Genomic DNA, 21,569 nt, shown 5'->3' with positions numbered 1-21,569 from the left:
ATTTGGATGGGTGGCCTCCAAGGAATACCAGGGCTGCAATGCGGAGGCAGGCAATGGCAAACCACCTCTGAACGTCTCGTTTTCCAAAACTCAGCTGTGACTTGACAGCACAAAACAACAACAACAACAACAAGTGTTCAGTACTCCACTACTATGATAAAGCATGACATATACAGTCAGTCAGATTTATTAATACAGCAAAGCCATTAAAATATTCATATCAATTACAAAATAGAATTAAAAGATACAGTATCTAAAACTATGGGATATATAACTCTTAAATAAAATGAACAAGTTACTATTAGCTAAAAACCTCAAATTAATAGTTTTTATTTTACTCTAACTTTTATCCTTTTATATACTGCAGATTGTACTATGCCAATAAAGGTATTTGAAATTTGAAAAAATTAATAATAACATTTTCCGTTTTAGGCTAGATTGCCAAGCCCCCGCTTTGTCTGGCGGATCTTGTATATTGCAGCACAGAATTTAGCCACTTGTTTCGTTGTTTGGGCTGACCCTTCCCATAGGAGATTCCTCAGCCTTCTTTCCTCTATATGACATATACAGATCAATCATTAACAGATCCATTTGTCAGCTTGTTGGGGGTGATTGTCCCTGGTCCTCTGATAAAAAAGAATCGTACATATCCCTTCTCCCCACTTGAGTTGTGGTTTGGAGAAATAGCAGGAGTCTCTCTCACAGATTCCCTTCTTCTCCACAATGCAAGAAATCCTTGTTCTCCCTCAAGTTCTCTATGCTTATGATGCTACTTATGCTGGTGGGGAGGAAGCTGGGAAACATCTTGCTAGCAGCTGAATCAGATCTCATCTTGAATTGGTTTCTCCTCTATTCTGCTGGTATATAAGCTTGGGAGTGCCAGAGGCACGCACCTTTTAGCAAGAACCAAAGGCCCCTTGGGTCGCAGCCTGTGGCTGAGTGAGGATCAGCCCAGAATGTTGTGTACTTTCTATTTGCTGAAACTGTATTTCTGTATTTTTAAATGATCTTCCCATTTAAGCTGTAGTTAGGTCTCTTTGTAGGCTGCTTCTGTCCCCATTAAGGAGAAAAGCGAGGTAAAAATGCTTACATAAAAATAAACAAGACAGTGAACATAAACAGAGGCTAGCTAGCAGGACAAACCAATATTTGTGGATCCCCTGTGAAAGGCAGTGGCTCGGTTCAGATGTAGCATGAAACTAGTTAGTTAAATTTCATTATTGATAGTGAACTCAGCCCTCAAATGATATTATTTTGGTTTGTTAAAATCAGATCTGAAACCAGGATCTGATTGGTTTATTTGCCAGGTGCTCTTAACTATGGTTTTGCATTACATGCAAACAAGGAATCTTGGCTTAATTCGGTTCTGCCACTTCTCACACAACCTGGGCTACAGAGACACCTATTAAGACCTGCTCAGAATTGAAGCTGCTGTTAAAATGCAATGCTTATCTTATAGCAGGACTGCTGGCATGCTCCACCCCAGGGACAGCCCAAGGCATTTTATAGCCACAAAGCTCCTCCGCAGTGTACCCTGGTGCCAATGTGGACAGCATTGACATAGGAATTCATATTTTCCCTCATCACTTGTGAAAAATATCACTCTCCAGAACTGCCTTGCTACTGTTAGGCTGCAAGCATAACTGCAGGCGCACTGCTTCTGTAAGCAGCAGCAGCAACTGTACATGGAGGGCATCTTGGCCATCTTCTGGAGTAGGGGTCACTGGGGGTGTGGGGGGAGGTAGTTGTGAATTTCCTGCATTGTGCAGGGGGTTGGACTAGAAGACCCTGGTGGTCCCTTCCAACTCCATGATTCTATGTGTGAAGGAGGTACATGTGTTCACCTGCCCTCCATCAAGCTTGTTGCTCCCCTAGGTCATACCTGCCCCATCTCTATCATGGTACCAGATGAGATCCAGCAGTGGAATGTGGAATAAGGATGCCAAATGTGGGAGGAAACAGGGGCTACCCTTCAACATACACTGCTTTTGTGGACTGACATTATGACAGCAGCTATTCCATGTGCCCCGGGTACTGTCTCCATATTTTTCTAAAATCTTTTTTCTAAGACCAGAAAGGAATACTTTCACACGCTGTCAATATACACTCAAAATTGTTCCCACCACACAGGCCTTGTGAAACTGTCCCTTGATACTCTTGTTTAAACACCTGCTTTTCTTTATCACAAAATCACTCTAATCGTTCCTGCAAGTTAATGGAATTTAAAGATTTGCCCACTGAGGCTCCAAGTGAGAAAAAAATAAAGGGTAGCTAGGATGGCGTATTTTGAGGTGTCTGAATACCCCAGGGAAAATTTGATAACAGTCCCCCAATTAGTAGAGATTTTAAAAACAAAACAATGTATACTAGGTGAATAGCTAACTTCTGAAGGCTTCTGATACTTTTGCCACTTTGTTTTGCCAGGGCATAAACTTAATCAGATTGCATAACACTTATTTACATCAACTACTAACAAAGCTACATCAATAACATGAGACCAATTAACTATTCAAACAGAAGCACTTGGTGCCAAACTGAAGAACTCATTAAATTAAAACCCCTTAAGTTCTTGAATCAAAGCTGAAATATAAAGGTAATGGCTTCTAAGAAGATCAGACTGCATTCACTATTGATATCAATGTTCTAAGATCAGATAACTATCAGTGTACGTGTTCAAGGAACTTGCCAAATAACCAGATGTTAGCATTTGCCAAAAGATGAGTAAACGGCAAGCCTAGTGAAGTTATTTTGGATTCTATTTCCGATAATCAAAATAATATCCTGTGTGTATATTTTACATAACTGATTGGAAACATTCTTAACCTTGCAAGAGGACAAACTTTCACTTTTCTCTTCTCTCAAACCTTTGGAGTAGACAATTGCTAAATCACCCTGTCAGATCCTCAATCTGAAAGCCTCTGCTGTTTGCCAAAAACAAACAAAAAAGGACCTCCTGGATATTCCAAAGAAGCAATGAGATAAAAAAACAAACTTAAAAGATTCACACTTCCATTCTAGGGATTCCAGTCACCCCCACCCTCCGTGGGGGTATGGGATCCCCCAGCTGCTGCTCTGAGAAGTGAAGGAAGAAAATAAACCCAAAAATGGCCATCAGGACTATGGTGTAACATCATGTATGGGAAGCCCTGGCCATGATGTAGCACCTCTCTAAGAACTGCTAGAAACTCTATGGTGGAATATAACAATGCATTCCTGAAGGGGGGGACGGAATGGTCTTAGGAGGCGACATGACCCCTACACCACCAATCGTGCCACCTGCGCCGTACAAACTGGGACGGATACTGGCGTAGGAGCACTAACGCCAGCCCCTCTGGACTGCGGTGGCAGTGCAGCCCTCGAACACCAGTGTGGCCTCCCACTGGCGTCCTCCCAGCACAAGTCCAGCATCCTGGGAGGCGGTCCTGGGGGGCGGGGCTGCTGTTAGGTAGCTTCCTAACCCTTTCTGGCCTGGGAATACCCCCTAACACAACAGCATTGCCATGCCACCTTTTTGGTGGAGAAGCATCGCTGCTTGCTGTGGGGTCTTTCCCATTTTCAAGTTTTTAAAAAATAAAAAAACCCTTATTCCCCCCCCCCCCGCAGCGGCTGCAAAACCTCATTGGAGGCGCTGTGGCAGCGCCATCTCCGGCCACTGCAGCTTTCAGGAACGGGCTGTAAGACATTGTTTCAGAATATCTAACCTGTAAAGGAATGAAGTCTGCATGTGCTATTTTGTTTTCAAGCAGTTTAAAGATACCTGGATGTGGGCACTGTTGCTTAATATTGCTTCAGCTCCTAATTTTTCACAAAATGTTCACATTATAGATATCATTTTTTTTAATAACTCATCTTTGGTTATTTAAATTTAAACTGAAGTTTAATCCTGACAAGATGGAAGAAGTGCTACTGGTGGGCAGAAGGTTTGACCTAGGATTTAAGGTGGATGGGGTTGCACTGCCCTTGAAGAAACAGGTTTATAGTCTGGAGGTGCTCTTGGATCCAGGCCTAATGTTGGATAAGTAGGTGGCATCTATGACCAGGAGTACATTTTACCAGTTTCAACTGGTTAGCCTTTCCTGGGCAGAAAAGATATGGCCACTTTGGTGCATGACCTGGTTACATCTAGATTAGATTACTGCAATGTGCTCTAATAAGTGCCCTTAAGATGTGTTCTAAAACTTCAATTGGTACTAAATACTGCAGAAAAGATCTTGACTGGAGTGGGTCATTGGGAGCATATCACTCCAGCCTTGTCCCATGTCCACTGGCTCCCAATTTGTTTCTGAGCACAAGGTGCTGATGTTGACTTTCAAAGCCCTATATGGTTTGGGACCAACATACCTGAAGGACCACCTAATCTCTTATGTATATGCCTGATCTTCTGAGGCCCTGCTTCAGGTGCCCCTGCCTTCTGAGATTAGGTTGGTGGCAACCCAGGACAGGGCCTTCTTGGTCAGGGTATCAAAGCTCTAGAACTCTCTTCCCAGGGAAATCTGTCTGTCCCCTTCTGTTGCAGACTTTTGTTTCATTTGGCATTCCTTCAATGATCCCTCTATCCTAATCAATATTTTTATGGTTTCTATGTCTGTATTTTAACTCTGTTTTTAAACGTTTTAATGATATGTGTTTGGGAGGTGGGTTGATTTTAATGGTTTTAAAATGCAATTTTATTATGTGTGTTTTAAATTGTCAGCTGCCTTGATGGCCCTTGTAAGGGCGGAAAGGTGGAATACAAATTCTGTAAATAAATACATAAATCTGTATTTTGTTTGTTTAGATTGTTGTCTGTCTATATTTATTTAGGTGTTTTTGTAATTGTAATGCAGGGTGGGCGTCTCCAGGCTTATTTGCAGGGTAGCTGGCTGCAGTAGACACGGAAGGTCCTTCCACTGAAAGAAATCAGTAGACCAGGCTCCAGTGAAGTTCTTTAACACCATCCTTATTGGCCCCGATGGGTTGTGGTCACACCCAGCCCAGCTACAAAGTGTCAAACCTCTATTCCTCCACCAGCCACCCGTAGGTGTGCCGTATTACTGACTTTAAGGCCCTGCCCATCCATTGACCCCTCACTGAAAGCGTCAATCCCCCTCCTCTGCTGGTCCATACAGGCCCATGCATGACCATGGGCACACACACCCTGCCCAGGGCAGCGGAGGCTAGGATCCACAGAATGCATGTCAGGACACACTCTCCCCATGGGCAGCTTCTAGTTGGGTGTCCCCATGGATGGCTGCTAACCACTCCCCCCCGCCACCCCCCTGTGGTGTTGGCCCTGGACCCAGATGACCTGCCTGCCACAGTAATCCACTTTGGGTCCCCTTTATGGAGAAAATTAGGGTAATAAATTGCCTAAATAAACAAACATATTCCGTTAAGACTAATTATGAATGTCAAACCATGTGTATTTAGTTATACTCTGCCATTCTTATGTTTAATTTTTACTTTCTATGTAAAAGACTATGTTTTTCTTTTTTTCAATTTTATGTTATCACATTTTCATCCCTGATGTGTCTTGTTATATTTTTAATTTTCTGCTGAGCTGGGATGAAGCTCAGCTGCCTGTAACAGGACTACTCTTGTAAGGGAACCTGAAGCAAATTCTCTCTCCTATTAAGCTACTTTATAGTGTCAGACCACTGGTCCATCTTGCCTAGTATGCTCTACCCTGACTGGCAGCCACTCTCTGGCAGAAGTTCATTTCCAGGCCTTCTACTCGAGATCATTCATCTGGGGTTACCAGTGGCTGAAATTTAACATGCAAAACACATTCTCTAAGATTACTATTAAAATACAGACTTCCCCAGATCCTATAGAGGTATATCTGCCATTTATAACTTGAACACCCCCAAAAAGAATGTGAGTTCCTGAATTTGGTACTAGTTGCAATTTCCAGTCTTTGAGGCAGATCTGTATACAGCATAATCTTTTAAATCAAATAAACACAGTAGTAATTATTCTTTAAGGTAGCAATAATGTGTAGCTCATAGTTGCTAGGTCATTGTCCTTAAAGAAGGCATGCCACCAGTATATCAATTGTAACTAAGTAACTCTCTTCAGTTTTACCATAGCAACAAAAAAAGTAAATAAAAGATCTCAACATACTTTAGAAAATATATATATTGCTAAATCCTCAATCATTCTAGACAGAGTATTCTTCAGCTGCCACGAGGCCACTAAAATGTATCCTTAGGTACTCTTGCTTTCTAACATTAGTGCAACAATAGATAACCTCAAGTGGGCATTTCCTGCATATATTAGAATCAAATCATTAAATCTCCACATACTCAAAATGACACTTTGAATTAGGTCTGGAAGGCAATACATAACAAGTGGTAATATTGTGTTGTACTCAATCTCATCTGAAGTGGACTACTGTTCAATGCCAAGAGAAATTCCTGATAAGGCATCAAAGGCAGTACCTACCTAATTTACTGCAAAATAAATTAAAGCCCAAATATACATTGGCTGCAATCCTAAGGGGGGGGAGCCAGTGTGATCCCGTGCCAGCATCTGTGTGACTTTACCATGGTGCAAAGTGGCATGGACGCCGGCATGGGGGCAAACATACAGGCGCAGGGAACCACAGAGCTGTGCCTGCCTCCGCCGCCATTGCTGCCACGCCAGCAGGGAAATCCCAGAAGGGAAAGCCCGAGCTGGTGTGGGTGGGGCGTTCCCATGTCATTCTCAGGTATGGAGCTGAGGTTAGTCAGCTTCCAGACCCCTGTCATCCTGGGAATACCCCTTTGCGCTGCGGTGTGGCTACGCCGCCAAAATAAGTGGCATAGCCTCGCTAAACCCAATTTTCGCCATTTTTCATTTTTCTTTTCTTTTATTTATTTCCTTTGTGGCTGGGAAGCCTCACAGGAGGCAGCGTGCCTGCGCCACTCCTAGCCACCACATATCCATACCCCCCTCAGGATTGGGCTGCCCGTAACCATCTCCACGATGGTAAGAATGTCTGAAAACTTTGACAACTCAGAGTTCTACTAATAAAAATGGGCGTGGAAGCATCCCAAACATACAAGTTGAGGGCCCAATGCAAGAAACATTAAACTGATATTTACTTAAACAATACAACTGGGCCTCACATCTCAAAGGCAAAATCTCAAAGGCAAATCCACACAACTACTCTGTTCTTGTCTAGTTTAAAACACAAAACAAAGCAAAGCTCTACTGACTTGGCAAATGGCTTATCAAAATAGCCTGTCACAAACACAATCTGCAATTTGGCGTGGAGAAAGAAGGGCAGCTAAGCAGAGAATCAGTGTTTTCTTACCATTTTGTCTGGGAACACTGTTACTTCTCTTCCTTCAATAATGCTGCTTCCAAAAAATGGATGTGATTTGATTTTTTATATTTTTATCTCTCCCTTTCTCCAAAGAGCTCATAGTAGCATACATAGTTAGGCTGACAAACAGTAGCTGTTGCAAGGTCAACCAGTGCACTTAATGACAGAGTAAAAAAAAGGTAAAGGTCCCCTGTGCAAGAACCGTGTCATTCCTGACCCATGGGGTGACGTCACATCCCGACAGACTTTGTTTACGGGGTGGTTTGCCAGTGCCTTCCCCAGTCATCTTCCCTTTACCCCCAGCAAGCTGGGTACTCATTTGACCGACCTCGGAAGGATGGAAGGCTGAGTCAACCTTGAGCCGGCTACCTGAAACCAACTTCTGTTGTAATCGAACACAGGTCGTGAGCAGAGCTTGGACTGCAGTAGGGATTTATTATTGTATAAAGTTTATGTATATAGATATCATACTGACCTGGTTCATACTTAACAACCAACCCATGGTTTGGACATTTGAAGACATGCCTTGGCTTGGATACTTCCCCTCTCTACTCTTGCACACTCCAATTTCCTCCATAACTTCTAGGTTCATCAAATGCAAAGTGCCCCGTTACATCCAAACTGGACAAATTATAGTTTGTGCAAATCAGCACTATCCTCTAAATCAGGGTGGGCAACGTCAGGCCCGGGGGCCGTTCAAGGACCGTGAAATCATTTGGTCTGGCTCTTTGTGGGTCCTGGCAGATCTCTAGCTCAGAAGGATCTAAGACTGGCGATCCACCCCCTCCCGCAGACAAGAATAGCCTCTATTCAAGGCGGATGTGAGTTTGTTTTGCCGAGAAAAGGAACCTTTTTCCCCCTTGCAGAAGAGTCGTTAGCTATGGAGCTGCTAGGACCGCCCAAGAAACTGTATTAACCCTTTCCCACCCGGGCGGTGGAGAAATGTATTCCTTCTGTACTACAAGAGGGCTGGGGGTGGAAGTGGCAACAATAAAGGGGTTAAAAGGGGCAGGGCCAGAATGTGCGGGGGGGGGGAGTTCTTAGCCAGTGTGTCCTCATTTCATTCCTGCAGGCGGAGGTAGCAGGAGCCGGCTGCAGAATCCAGCCCCAACCATGTGGAGCAGGAGCAACTCCAGCATGCGGCTGGACAGCTATGCCCGGCTGGTGCAACAGACCATCCTGTGCTGCCAGGTGGGCGAGTTCGCCACCGGTTGGATGCCTGCCTGCCTGCTTGCCCGTGCCGGGGGAGGTCATCTGGGGCAGCTGCCTGCTTGGAGCTTGGTCGGTTAATTTTTAAGTTGATAATTTTGTATGGCCCGCGAATGATGTTATAAATATCCAAACGGCCCTTGGCAGAAAAAAGGTTCCCCACCCCTGTTCTAAATCAAAACTGAAAATCCAGTTCAGATTAGGTTCCACAGATTATCACTGTTCCATAATTGTAAAATTACGCAATCCATTCCTCTTAAAAAAAAAATGGATGGTGCTGCCATACAACACACAAACTTACAAAGAAAGTGAAGGGACAATGACAGACCTTCTGTGTTACCTATTTGTCTTTCCAGATCTGCTGCTTCATCTGGCGTTGCACGGGGCAGGACTCCAGGATCACTGAAGCTAGTACGTAGCAAGGTCCCCATCACAAAAAAGAATAGAACTGCGCCTACCGCAGGAATAGCAGGTGTAATCTGATCTGATAAATATGGACAACTGCAAAATAGGGAAAAAACATAAGTGTAATACTATCCGTGATATAATACCATAAAAATCAGTTCCTCTATTTGTATTGCTGGGAGGTGGGGAGCTACTGCATTGCTCAAATGTAAATCCCACAAATTCTTCATGATAACAACAAAAGCATCTAAATCTTTTAAGTGAATAAAAGATTTGTTTTAAAATCTATTCCAGCTAATAATGTATCAGAGGATTGATTTTTCCCCTGAAACACATAAACAGCATAGCTCCAACTTTACTTCAAAAATATTTGATATTATATTATTTGATATTCCTCCATGTAGCATAATTTCCTTTCTCCCCCTAGAAAACTGTAAACAAGGAGAAATCAAAATCAGGCTCAGCCTGCCCTTCCTACACTTTTATCTTGGAGGGTCAGAAGTCATTTATGCATGGGTACTTTCACTCATGGTCGCTCCCCGTCTGTCTCAGTTGTTCCTTGGAGTTGTGACTGTTTCCCATCCATTAGAGATGACCTCGCTGCCAGCCCTCACAAATCCCGGGACTTCCCGTACCTCTATTAACCCAATTCTTCCATCTCTCCTGAGCAAAGCCCATGTGAAATCCCCATGCATAAGGCAAAGCGTGGGACATAGAAGCTTGGGGGAGTGACGTTTTTCTCATAGACAGCACTACAGCCAATTGCAAAGCACCATGTCAAGGGGCGGGCATTAAAATGCGTCCTGGGAGTTCTTTCTAAGCAGAAGAAAGGATTTTATAAACGAGGCTTGTGTTCCCCCCCTCCCGTTTCCTTTAGAGAGCAATCAGGTTTCTGGGCTGGGGGACTTTCCTCTCACTGTAGGCACTACAGCCAGTTACAAAGCAGAATTTCAAGGGGCAGGGACTCAAATGTTTCTTGATTCGAGGGTGGAGACTACTGGTGCATAGATTCCCAATAGGAAAGTGTGGGTCCACCGAGCAACGAACCTCAGGTAAAACTCCCATGCATAAACGACCAGAGAGATTCTGGCTGTATTCAGACAAGAAGAACTTAAATCTAGTTTGCATTCCTGGCTGGTAGACAAGAAAACACCATAGTTTGTGCTATGGACACAATGGACAGGAAGTCTTCAGCTCCCAAGCTGTGAAGAAGATGGATGGGGAGGGCATGCATGAGTCTGAGGACTTCCAAGGCCTGATCTTGCAATGACATTACGAGATCATTGTCATTATGTCTGAATTGTTCAAATAAACATGGGTAGGGTGGGGATATAATCTAAACAAGAAAGTTTGCTTTTTGCTTCCTTCCAATTTGCTCAAAAGCAGACACCAAAGTAAAATGTTTTATATATATTAAAATGAAGGACTATTATATGCAAAAATCAATAAGAAGATATATTCAAAGTTTTATCTTTTCATGCTCTATTTATATGCAAGTGTGATTAAAATATACTGTATCCTACCCCAATTTTATTTTTCAGTCTTTTTTCCTGATGGTACAAGTCATAAAGTCTGCACTTGCACACATGATCTACAAAGGTGGTCTCAGTCAAGCATACTAGCACTTCTCCATGAGCAATATTTTATTGTTACCAGATTTAAAATATAATAATTGGCCTCAAAAGAAAAGAACATCCTTAGTGTTTTATATTCCATGACAAGCCTGCACAGAAAGAAGATATGGATTCTGAATGGTATTCCTGCTGTACAAATTTAGACACTGTTATTTACAATTGAATTTTATATTATCCTGTTTATATACTAGATTTTGTAATAAAGCTAAAATTATCAAAATTGCACAAAAATTTCTGGTTTACGTTGTGTCAGGATTCACTAGCACACCTGCAAATCTTTTTGTACAGGTTCAAAGAATGTGCAATGGTCACTATATTCAGTGATTCACTGTGACATTTGTTTTAAGATTTTCTCTCATAAGTAATCACAGGAACGTGTATTTAATTCTGAACCAATTCACTATGGAACCAGACAAGAAAAGACTCCCACCCGCCACAAACTTTGTTTTAAGATAATAGTTTGATTTATTTAAAATATTTAATCCCATTTTTCCTCAGCACAAGGTAGCTCTTAATAACATGTACGTAATTACACTCCCACATTAAAACAACTAACTCATAAAAAGGTAGCTTTAAAAGGAAACACTTCAGAACAGTACAGCAAATCCAAACAGCTAAATGTCCTCCAGTATAAGAATGATTGGCATCCTTTCTATGAAAGAACAAGGAGGAAGCAATTAGGAGGGTATTCTAAAGCCTTAGGGCAGGGGTGGGGAACGTCAGGCCCGGGGGCCGTATAAGGCCCGCGAAATCATTTGGTCTGGCCCTCCATGGGTCCTGGCTTATCTCTAGCTCAGAAGGATGCTGCCCTGCCTGAATCTCTTGGGCCCAGCTGGGGACGGCAGAGCTCAAAAGCAAGTCGCTCTACATGGCAGACAATTCAAGCCATCTCTGGTCGTGTCTCTTGGCTAAATATTTGACCAAATATAGCAGGCTAATTTTTAAGCTGATAATTTTGTATGGCCCGCAAATGATGTCATAAATATCCAAATGGCCCTTGGCAGAAAAAAGGTTCCCCACCCCTGCCTTAGGGCAACAGCAGTGAGGGCCCTGTACCTTAATAGCCAACATCCTTACTTCCATAGCAAAGGGATATGGAACAAGCTCTGATCTACTGTTGATGTGTTCCCCCATTTACATAGAGTCCAATGGAGTCAATGAGGACAAGGAGGCTGGTGTGAGCTTCACAGCTTGCTTTATTGGCCAAGAAGTCATAACCGGGTGATCCAAGATCCAAGGGTGGGCCCTGTGTTGTTCAACATCTTTATAAATGATTTGGATGAAGGAATAGAGGGGATGCTTATTAAATTTGCAGATGATACTAAATTGGGAGGGGTAGCAAATACGGTAGAAGACAGAGCCAAGATGCAGGATGATCTTGTCAGGCTGGAGAAATGGGCTAGAACTAATAAAATGTACTTCAACAAAGACAAATGTAAAGTTCTGCATTTAGGTAGGAAAAATCAAATGCATAATTATAGGATGGGGGAGACTTGTTTGAGCAGTAGTGTGTGTGAAAAGGATCTTGGGGTCTTAGTAGACCAAACACTGAACATGAGTCAGCAGTGTGATGCTGTAACTAAAAAGGCAAATGCAGTCTTGGGCTGCATCAACAGAAGTATAGTGTCCAGATCACGCGAAATGATGGTATCGCTTTACTCTGCTCTGGTTAGACCTCAACTAGAGTACTGTGTTCAGTTTTGGGCACCCCAATTTAAGAAAGATGTAGACAAGCTGGAACGTGTCTAGAGAAGGGCAACAAAGATGGTGTGGGGTCTGGAGACCAAGTCCTATGAGGAAAGGTTGAAGGAGCTGGGTATGTTTAGCCTGAAGAGGAGACGACTGAGAGGGGATATGATAACCATGTTCAAGTACTTGAAGGGCTGTCATATAGAGGAGGGTGCCGAGTTGTTTTCTGTTGCTCAAGAAGATCGGACCAGAACCAACGGGTTGAAATTAAATCAAAAGAGTTTCCGTCTAGACATTAGGAAGAATTTTCTAACAGAGCGGTTCCTCAGTGGAACAGGCTTCCTCAGGAGGTGGTAAGCTCTCCTTCCCTGGAGGTTTTTAAGAAGAGGTTAGACGGCCATCTGTTAGCAATGCTGATTCTGTGACCTTAGGCAGATGATGAGAGGGAGGGCATCTTGGCCATCTTCTGGTCACTAGGGGTGTGGAGGGGGGAGGTAGTTGTGAATTTCCTGCATTATGGACTTGATGGCCCTGGTGGTCCCTTCCAACTCTATGATTCTATGACTCCCTCCCATTTTCAGCCTTAACCATGTGCTACTCTGTGTTTCCACTTGGTTAACAAGCACCATAATTTTAAACATGGTTTACAAACCAAGTTCAAACCCCAGTTTCCAATGACGGTTCATAGCCAACATATTTAGCTTTAAATTGGTGTAATCAGCATGCTGGCTAACAGTGAAAAGGAGAGATGAATTTGCATGGGAGGAAGTGGCAGGACTCATAGGGCATGTTGCCAATCTCTTCTCTTAAACATGATTAAGACACTGGGAAATCATCTACACCAGGCCAAAAAGCAAGAGATCTTTGCTGCAGGTTTCCACTTTTATACATATAATTTACAAAAAACATTGCACTACGGAATGATAACTTTTATATCATATATGAGAAATGATTCATTTACATTACAAAAATACCTAGTTTAAGACACATTTAAACCACATTCTGTAAAATTTCAAACATTCTCATTGACTATTTCATTAAAAATTCAGTTATTTTCACTAATAAGTTTCAGCTATTATTTGTTCAGCAATTACTACGAAATCAAAACTATGAATCAAGCCAATATTTTATGGAGAAGTGAATGTATAGCAGAAGACACTATAGCTCTCCTTCTTAGCTTAATTTATTCCTACAGCTTAACAGCTAGAAAAAGCAGGCTCTAACTAGCAGACATAGAATAATCTTATCCATTTTAATAGTGATGTGATGCCCTCATTTACATAGAGTCCAATGGAGTCAATGAGGACAAGGAGGTTGGGTTGAGCTGTCACGGCTTGCTTTATTGGCCAATGAAGTCAGAAACCGGGTGATCCCAGAAAGCAGACTAATGAGCTCTGCAGTCTGGTCACACAGAGGGGGGGTCAATACAAGCGGTTATATAGACAATTGACATTTCAAACAACATTCGATGTAGCTTGTCACTGCAACGTCATAGTTTCTACCCCGCCTGTGTGAGCATTGCTACAATAGACAATGGGACTCTATTGTTCCTTTGCACGGAGAAACGAAAGTATCAGAAAAGGAGGAGGGAAGAGGGGAGTCAGCCTTTGGAATGTTTGTGTGTGTATGCCTGCTTGCTTGATGCTAAAGAGAGAAGTGGGGGTTGGGGCCACTGACAAGCGGCTTCTTTGGGTATGCGTGTAGCTTGGGTATCTGAATGTGGTTACTCAGTCACAACATTAGCAGCTTTAAACATTTTTTTATTTTCTTCAGATCTGGATAAGTGGAATCTGTTGCAGCCCATGAAGTTCTATGCCAATGCAGACTAAGAATACCACTTTGCTTGTAGGATAAGAGAGATTGCCTTATTTTTGTTTTTTGAAAATAACAAACACTAAATACACTGTGATTAGCAATTATATCATATTTGGATATGGCCAATTATCTCCCTAATTGCAACTGGAGATTTTCCTTGTTAGCAGAATATTCTATTTCTGTCAGAATTGCTCATCCTTCAGACAGTAGATGGGAAATGCAAATAATTATTTTATAAATGTTGTCAAATGTTTGAAATCCTAGCAGAATGCTTAGTCTACAGGTCAAGTTTTGTATAATAGGAAATGGACCATATGTGCAGAATATATACAACGCTAATTTTAAAAAGTAAACATCATCCAAGCCAAAAAGAACACACTAATCATAACTATGGGACATATACTTGCCAGATGTTTCTATGCACTAATCTGGTATCTCCAGGCCAAACTTTAACAGATTCATCTAATCTCTATTTTGGAAATTATAACAGTTTACAATCCTGCCACAACAAGCAAATGTATTACCCAAGGTTTTGTTTTAATAGACTTCTCCTTCTTTGTTCTCATAGTTTCTAAAGTTATTCTTAGAGTCCATTAGAGTCTGAAGTCAAGTACTAATATCAGTGTTGGCAAGTCTGAGATTTCATTTATTTTTCTGCTGAGTTGGCCCCCAAACCTACTTTCCACCACAGCTTTGCTATAGGAGCTTGACATCAAGCTCAGAATCAACAGTGTTCAAGAAGAGGAAGTATTCCATCAGAAAATGGTTGGTTACAAACAGAATCTAGATAACTAGCACTGCTATACTAAGCAAAGTGATACCTTTCTAAGCATCATAGTCAATGGCTTCAGAAGGGTATCAATTTGCTTAGTATGGCACTGTAGATGGCAAAGTAATGCAATGAATGGAACATTGGACTTACTGCTACTCCTCCTTGGAGGTAAGAAAGGTGACTTCATTGAGGCATGATTCCCCCCAATGTATCTCGAGCCAGGGCTAACTTCCAACTTCTCTCCAATGGTGGGCACAATACCCAGAGAAATACCATCAAAGACACAGCTCGCCCAGAACCCTGCTCTCCTAATTGAGGCAGGAAATGCTGACCGAGTGGTTATTATACCCACTATTGCAGATACGAAGCTGGAAATTAGTTCTGCCTCCACATCTGATGAGAGGAACTACCTGTAAATTTGTCAGGACATTCTTCACCTCCAAGAGAATAAACTTGATTTCTTTTAGTGTTTCCTTGTCCTGATCAATCTTTGGTTCTGTTCCCAAGTCAAAATCTAAAAACTTGATTGCACAGTAAACATTCACAGGATCACATAATCATTGTTGAATGACCATAATTTACAAACATCACATTTTTATCCCACATTTCATCAAAAGAGCTCAGAACAGCATAAATAAGGTTCCCTCCCCTGGCTTTACCTCATAGTTTTCGCCTGTGAGATAGATAAGGTTGAGAGATGGTTACTATCCAAAGGTCACAGAGTGAATTTAAAGGCTAAATAGGGATTTAATCTTGGATCTCCCTAATCATAGTCTGGTTCTCTAATGCTGTGCTTCAGATGGCAAAGAATGCCATGTGCATTTATAAAAATAGTATAATGTAAACTGGGCTGTTCAACTGACCAGGGTCATCATTAATCTGTTACATTACTATTCTCCTGAAGTAGCAGAACACTTCCCACAGAAAATGTTGTACTCTTAAATCCCAAATCTCAATGAAATTAACAGAATTTAGGAATATTTGAGATTTTTAAAATCTGCACCAATGTTTCAAATGTGTATTTCTTGGTATAGTAATCTATGATAACCCTCCTGTTTAGATGGGTCTATTTTGCCTCCTACTTAGATGAAGTGTCTACATGCCAAAAAGCAAAAACAAAAAAACCTCCGTAAGATCACTTTATACTATGCATGCAGCTCTGTCATTGGTCAATTACAAACTGTGGCTATTTCCACACAAGTTACCTGCCCTGGGTTCAGTGCTGTTGGGAAGGGTTTTCCCCCTGATAACCCACAGAGTCATTCAGGGTTGCTACGCATGGTATGGCAACTGGTAGGAGTCTGGAAAGGGCATGGGGGTAATGACATGACATCACAACTCTCGAGGAACTGCTGAAAAGTCTATGGTGAAACCAGTAATTTCTAGAGCTGACTGATATCACTTCTGGGGAAAACCCAGAAGTGACATCACACCATTGTAAATGACTTTTTTAAAACATTGTTTTCTCCCACTAGCCACAGGAGTAGCAATGGGAAACAGGAGCTTGGAAATCCTTCCATCATGATGCATTCATACACCTTCCGGTGTTTTCCCATCTTTTCTCTGACCTTTCTCAAACCTGCTTTGCTGTGAAGTTTTGGGAAGGACTGCAGTAGAGCCAGGATTAAAAGCAAACAAATCCTCCACTGGTGGGGGAGGAAACATCTGCTACATGGACAGGGTCAGGAAAATGGCTGCCATTTAATCAGCAACTTCACATCATTATAGGTATACACTATAATAATATTAAAGTGTAAAAGGTTCGGTGAATTTCCAGCTTACTTTTTTAAAGTATGTCTCTAGCCCTTCCGTTGCAGAAATATGAGGGGAAAGGCATATCTCTGCAACAAAAGGAGCTAGAGACTTTTTACAAATTCAATACTGGGAATGCACAGAACCTGCTATAACTAGTTATAATAGTATACTGATATAACAATATTAAATTCTCAATTTAAAAAATAATTTGAAAAATCTCTAGTAGCCCAGGGGGAGGGGAGACAGCTACTGCTAGGGGACTGGGAGAGAGAATCTGTGGGAAAATGCGTCAGGTGGAAGCCGTTTTCACTGCACTATATCAACAGCCACACCTGCAATGGGGAAAACCACACAAGCCTGTCTGTCCCCATGTGTGTCTCAGTGAAGATGACAGCTTCATCCCCTACAAAAAGACACAAAAGCAAAAGTAGTAGTGTAGCATCTAAATAAATAAATAATTTGTACAGTGAACTACAATCAAACCTCACCTACCTCGTATAGTTTTTAGCTATACTCCGCTGCTTCTGCAGGATCAGGCTCCATGCTATTGTGCAAGTACTGATGATGTGAGTTGCCCATGTCTTATGGATTCCTATCACAGTAAGTGTTCTTAACAGAGATTCATTGCCAGCATAGAAGTTCCAGATCTTCACATGAATGATCCTTAAATAAGTTTCTGAGACTTTAAAAATAGATATTTATGGCATGTAGATGCCGCTTTTTCCAAAAAAGGGACCCAATAGCAATTTACAAAAATATCGAACTACAATAACACAATCAAATAAACAGGTTGGTCCTGATTAACATGGAACTTGGCCAAGTGAAGGCATTTCTGAGGTAATCAAATTACCTCTAAGTAATTCATAAGCTGTACATCAGCTTTACAATGTGGAGGAACAAGGTGTGTTGTCTTTTAAAAGAATGCTTATTTGAATTTAGTCAAGACAAAAGTAATCTCAAGAAAACTGAGCTGCTTGCTTTCTGTGACATTCTGCATTATGTCAGATTTCAAATAAGCCAAAACATATTTTAAAGGCAGTAGACTTACTCATAAATGGTTGCATCAGTGAATTTATAAAGAAATGAACACTGAAGGGATAACATAATGAAGAAAAAAATTCAGCTTTTAGACTGAAAAAGTAACATGGCCTAGCCCTAAGTGATGACAAAACAGATCAGAATCTATTTCTAGATCTTGAACATGATTAAACTTGACTGCACATAAAGTCCATCTCAGCTTCAGATCTATAAGGATAATGTTCTGGCTGCTGAAAATGTTACCAGTATCAAATTGCTATATAACTCAATCAACCTAGAGAGCTGAGAAAATGTTTCTGTACAGCGGGAGAGGAAGAATCCCTGGCACACATTTTATTACGCTGTGAATTTTACCTGGAATTTAGAAGAACTATAATCGACCCCTGGTTACAACAATTTGGCCTTTTACATCAATCTATAACCAATGAGAGTTCAATCATTCAATTTCTGCTCGAGGATAAAAATCCCACTATATCTTACGATGTAGCCAAATTTTGTTGGAAGGCCATTACTAAAAGGAACACTCAAAATAAAAAGCATTATACTTTTTGTGATGCACCAGAAGATGAGTGATGGGTGAAGCATGGTATAATGTATTTTTCTCTTTTTTCTTTTGTATTTTAATATGCTGAAAAATGTATTTTAACTTGTCCATTTTAGGATATTTTATTCAACTTTCTATCACTTCAGTTATCGGTGTATACCTATACTGTTTTGTAATTTTATGCTGGCCATTGGCCGTAACAAATAAACAAACAAGCTATATAATTCAATTTATGGGTCTAACATGTGTGACGCTACATTATATTCACTAGTACCTATGTAATCACATTGTGCCACTATTCAGTAAAGGCTGGCAAATTTAGTCATAACATGCTACTTACAGTGATAGAATTAACAATTAACTCTTAAGCAGAGTTAAGTAGACAGACTTCAACACTTAGAAGGGTGTAATTATGTTTAGAATTGCAATGTCACAGACATAAACTAGAACAAAGATATGTTTTTTAAGAGTAATAATTTTTGTTCTCCAGGTGATCTAGCAATAAGATGCATAATAAACAGGAGGGCTTAGACAAAAAGGAAAAATAAAATCAGAAAAATAGGAGTATGTTTCTGTTTCAAGAAGCCATTTAATAGCTCTTTCTTATATAAAAGAAAAAAATTCAGTCAAGCATACCTTGTTGCATCAATAAAAGTATCTCTGCAAGGTTGATATCTGCTCCTCTTTGATATCTGTCAGTCACACTCCAGAATTTTAGAAGTGCATATGGAACAGTCTTATCGTAATGCCCTTTGACATTTATGAAAGAAAATATTAGCCTGCTATACTCAAGACCACACTGAAATATTTGCTACACGTTTGCAACGGAAAACTGGTTATGTTGATGAGGTTCAATTTCAAGCATCTCAAGCAACAGATTTGTTTTTTCATTGCCCTATGAATTTCAGTGCATCTTGCCTGTGCCAAAAGGAAAAGAAATCAGCTGTTCATATTAAAACATTATTTTCCTAGAATAAGCCAGCTTCATTATGTTAGACACACTGCACTTGACACAAACAGCACTAAAATCAAGGTATAGCATCAGAAACTCAAGAGAACTGTGAGAATGCCACATGCAGTATCTCCAAGACAGGAAGAATATTTCATATATAATCAGGACAGTGAAACAAATATACAGGGGACCATAAGCTGTCACCTTGAAATTGGTGGGCTGAAAGGTGAGATAATAGCAAATTTAATTTGCTATAAAGGTAATTTTATGATGATTTAAATCTACAAAATATTGTCGAAGGCTTTCACGGTCAGAGTTCATTGGTTCTTGTAGGTTATCCGGGCTGTGTGACCGTGGTCTTGGTATTTTCTTTCCTGACATTTCGCCAGCAGCTGTGGAAGGCATCTTCAGAGGAGTAACACTGAAGGAGTGTCTCTCAGTGTCAAGTGTGTAGGAAGAGTAATATATAGTCAGAAAGGGGTTGGGTTTGAACTGAATCATTGTCCTGCAAAAAGTATCAAAGGTAACGTGCTAATCATTGTCCTGTAAGTATCAAGATAATGTGCTAATGAGGGTGTGGTATGTTAATATGGAACTATTGTATCCTGAAGTGATCTGTTAATGTGTGAAATCCAAAGCTAATCCGCATGGCTATTGTGGACTGTAATCTTTGTTAGTCTGGAGGTTTTCAGGACAGGAAGCCAAGCCTTATTCATTCTTAAACTCTCTTCTTTTCTGTTAAAGTTGTGCTGATGTTTATGAATTTCAATGGCTTCTCTGTGCAGTCTGACAAAATAGTTGGTAGAATTGTCCAGTCTTTCAGTGTCTTGGAATAAGACCCTGCGTCCTGTTTGGGTCAGTCCATGTTCAGCCACTGCTGATTTCTCAGGTTGGCCAAGTCTGCAGTATCTTTCATGTTCTTTTATCCTTGTTTGTATGCTGCGTTTTGTGGTCCCGATGTAAACTTGTCCACAACTGCAAGGTATACGATGTACTCCTGCGAGGTGAGGGGATCTCTTTTGTCTTTTGCTGATCGTAGCATCTGTTGTATTTTCTTGGTGGGTTTAAACACTGTTGTAGGTTATGTTTTTTCAAAAGTTTCTCCATCCTATCAGTGACTCCTTTAATAAATGGCAAGAATACCTTTCCTATGGGAGACTGTTTTTCCTGAGTTTTGTTTGGTTTAATGGCCCTTCTGATTTCATTTCTGGAATAGCTGTTTGCTAGCAGTGCGTGATTTAGATGATTAATTTCTTCCTTGAGAAACTGTGGTTCACAGATCCGTCTTGCCCGGTCCATTAATGTTTTGATTATTCCTCTTTTCTGTCGGGGGTGGTGGTTGGGGTTTTTGTGTAAGTAGCGATCTGTGTGAGTTGGTTTCCGGTAGACCTTGTGACCTAACTGAAAGTTTGTTTTACGGATGACAAGGGTATCAAGAAATGGGAGTGTACCCTCAATTTCTTTTTCCATGGTAAACTGAATGTTTGGATGGATATTATTGAGATGGTTTAGAAAGTCCATTAATTTTTCTTCACCATGGCTCCAAATAGTAAATGTATCATCTACAAACCTGAACCAGACTGTAGGTTTGTAAGGTGCCGATTCTAATGCTGTCTTTTCAAAATATTCCATGTAAAGGTTTGCTATTACTGGACTGAGAGGACTTCCCATACCTACTCCATCAATCTGTTCATAAAATTCTTTATCCCATAGGAAATAACTTGTTGTCAAACAATGGTGAAATACGGCTGTTATATCTTCCGGAAAAATCTGGTTAATCAATAAGATTGTGTCTTTTACTGGAACCTTGGTAAAGAGGGATACAACATCATAACTGACTAATATATCCTGTGGATTGAGTCTCAACGACTGATTTTGTTGATGAAATGAGTTGAATCTTTGATGTAAGAACTGGTTTTTCCAATGTGGTCCTGTAGGAGGGTGGTCAAATATTTAGCTAATTCATATGTTGGGGAACCAATGGTGCTCACGATGGGTGGGAGTGGGACAGAATCCTTATGAATTTTAGGTAGTCCATATAATCGTGGTGGTTGTGCTTCTGTCTTGCATAATTTTCTGTGTGTGTCCGGATGAAGAGTGGAATTCTTGATCAGTATGCTAGTTTTCCTGGTAATTTTGCAAGTTGGATCTCGTTTTAGTTTTTTGTATGTGGCAGGGTCCAGAGGTTCCTCAATCTTCTTTTTGTATTCTTCTGTTTTCATGATCACTGTGGCATTGCCTTTGTCAGCTGGTAGAATAATGATTTCTGGATCTGCATTGAGGGTCTTGATGGTGTTTCTCTCCTTGCGTGTTATATTGCTAGCAGGGGGCTTTGCTTTTCGTAGAATTTTTTCGTAGAACTTTTGAAAAAACATAACCTACAAACAGTGTTTAAACCCACCAAGAAAATACAACAGATGCTACGATCAGCAAAAGACAAAAGAGACCCCCTCACCTCTGCAGGAGTA

General features: G+C 41.0%; 1 protein-coding gene across 2 annotated transcripts in view; it reads right to left on the bottom strand.

Annotated features, from left to right (window-relative positions):
• The window catches only part of ZDHHC14 (zinc finger DHHC-type palmitoyltransferase 14), an 85,910-nt gene that overhangs the window by 36,492 nt on the left and 27,849 nt on the right, over nt 1-21,569 (bottom strand). For both annotated transcript variants that reach the window (XM_056852528.1, XM_056852529.1), the window contains exon 2: nt 8,838-8,998. In XM_056852528.1, the coding sequence (XP_056708506.1) occupies nt 8,838-8,998 (161 nt within the window). The remainder of the gene's footprint in view (nt 1-8,837; nt 8,999-21,569) is intronic.

The sequence above is a fragment of the Euleptes europaea genome, chromosome 7 (assembly GCF_029931775.1).
Source record: "Euleptes europaea isolate rEulEur1 chromosome 7, rEulEur1.hap1, whole genome shotgun sequence".
Lineage (NCBI taxonomy): Eukaryota > Metazoa > Chordata > Lepidosauria > Squamata > Sphaerodactylidae > Euleptes > Euleptes europaea.
This window is presented reverse-complemented; position numbering and strand designations above follow the sequence as displayed.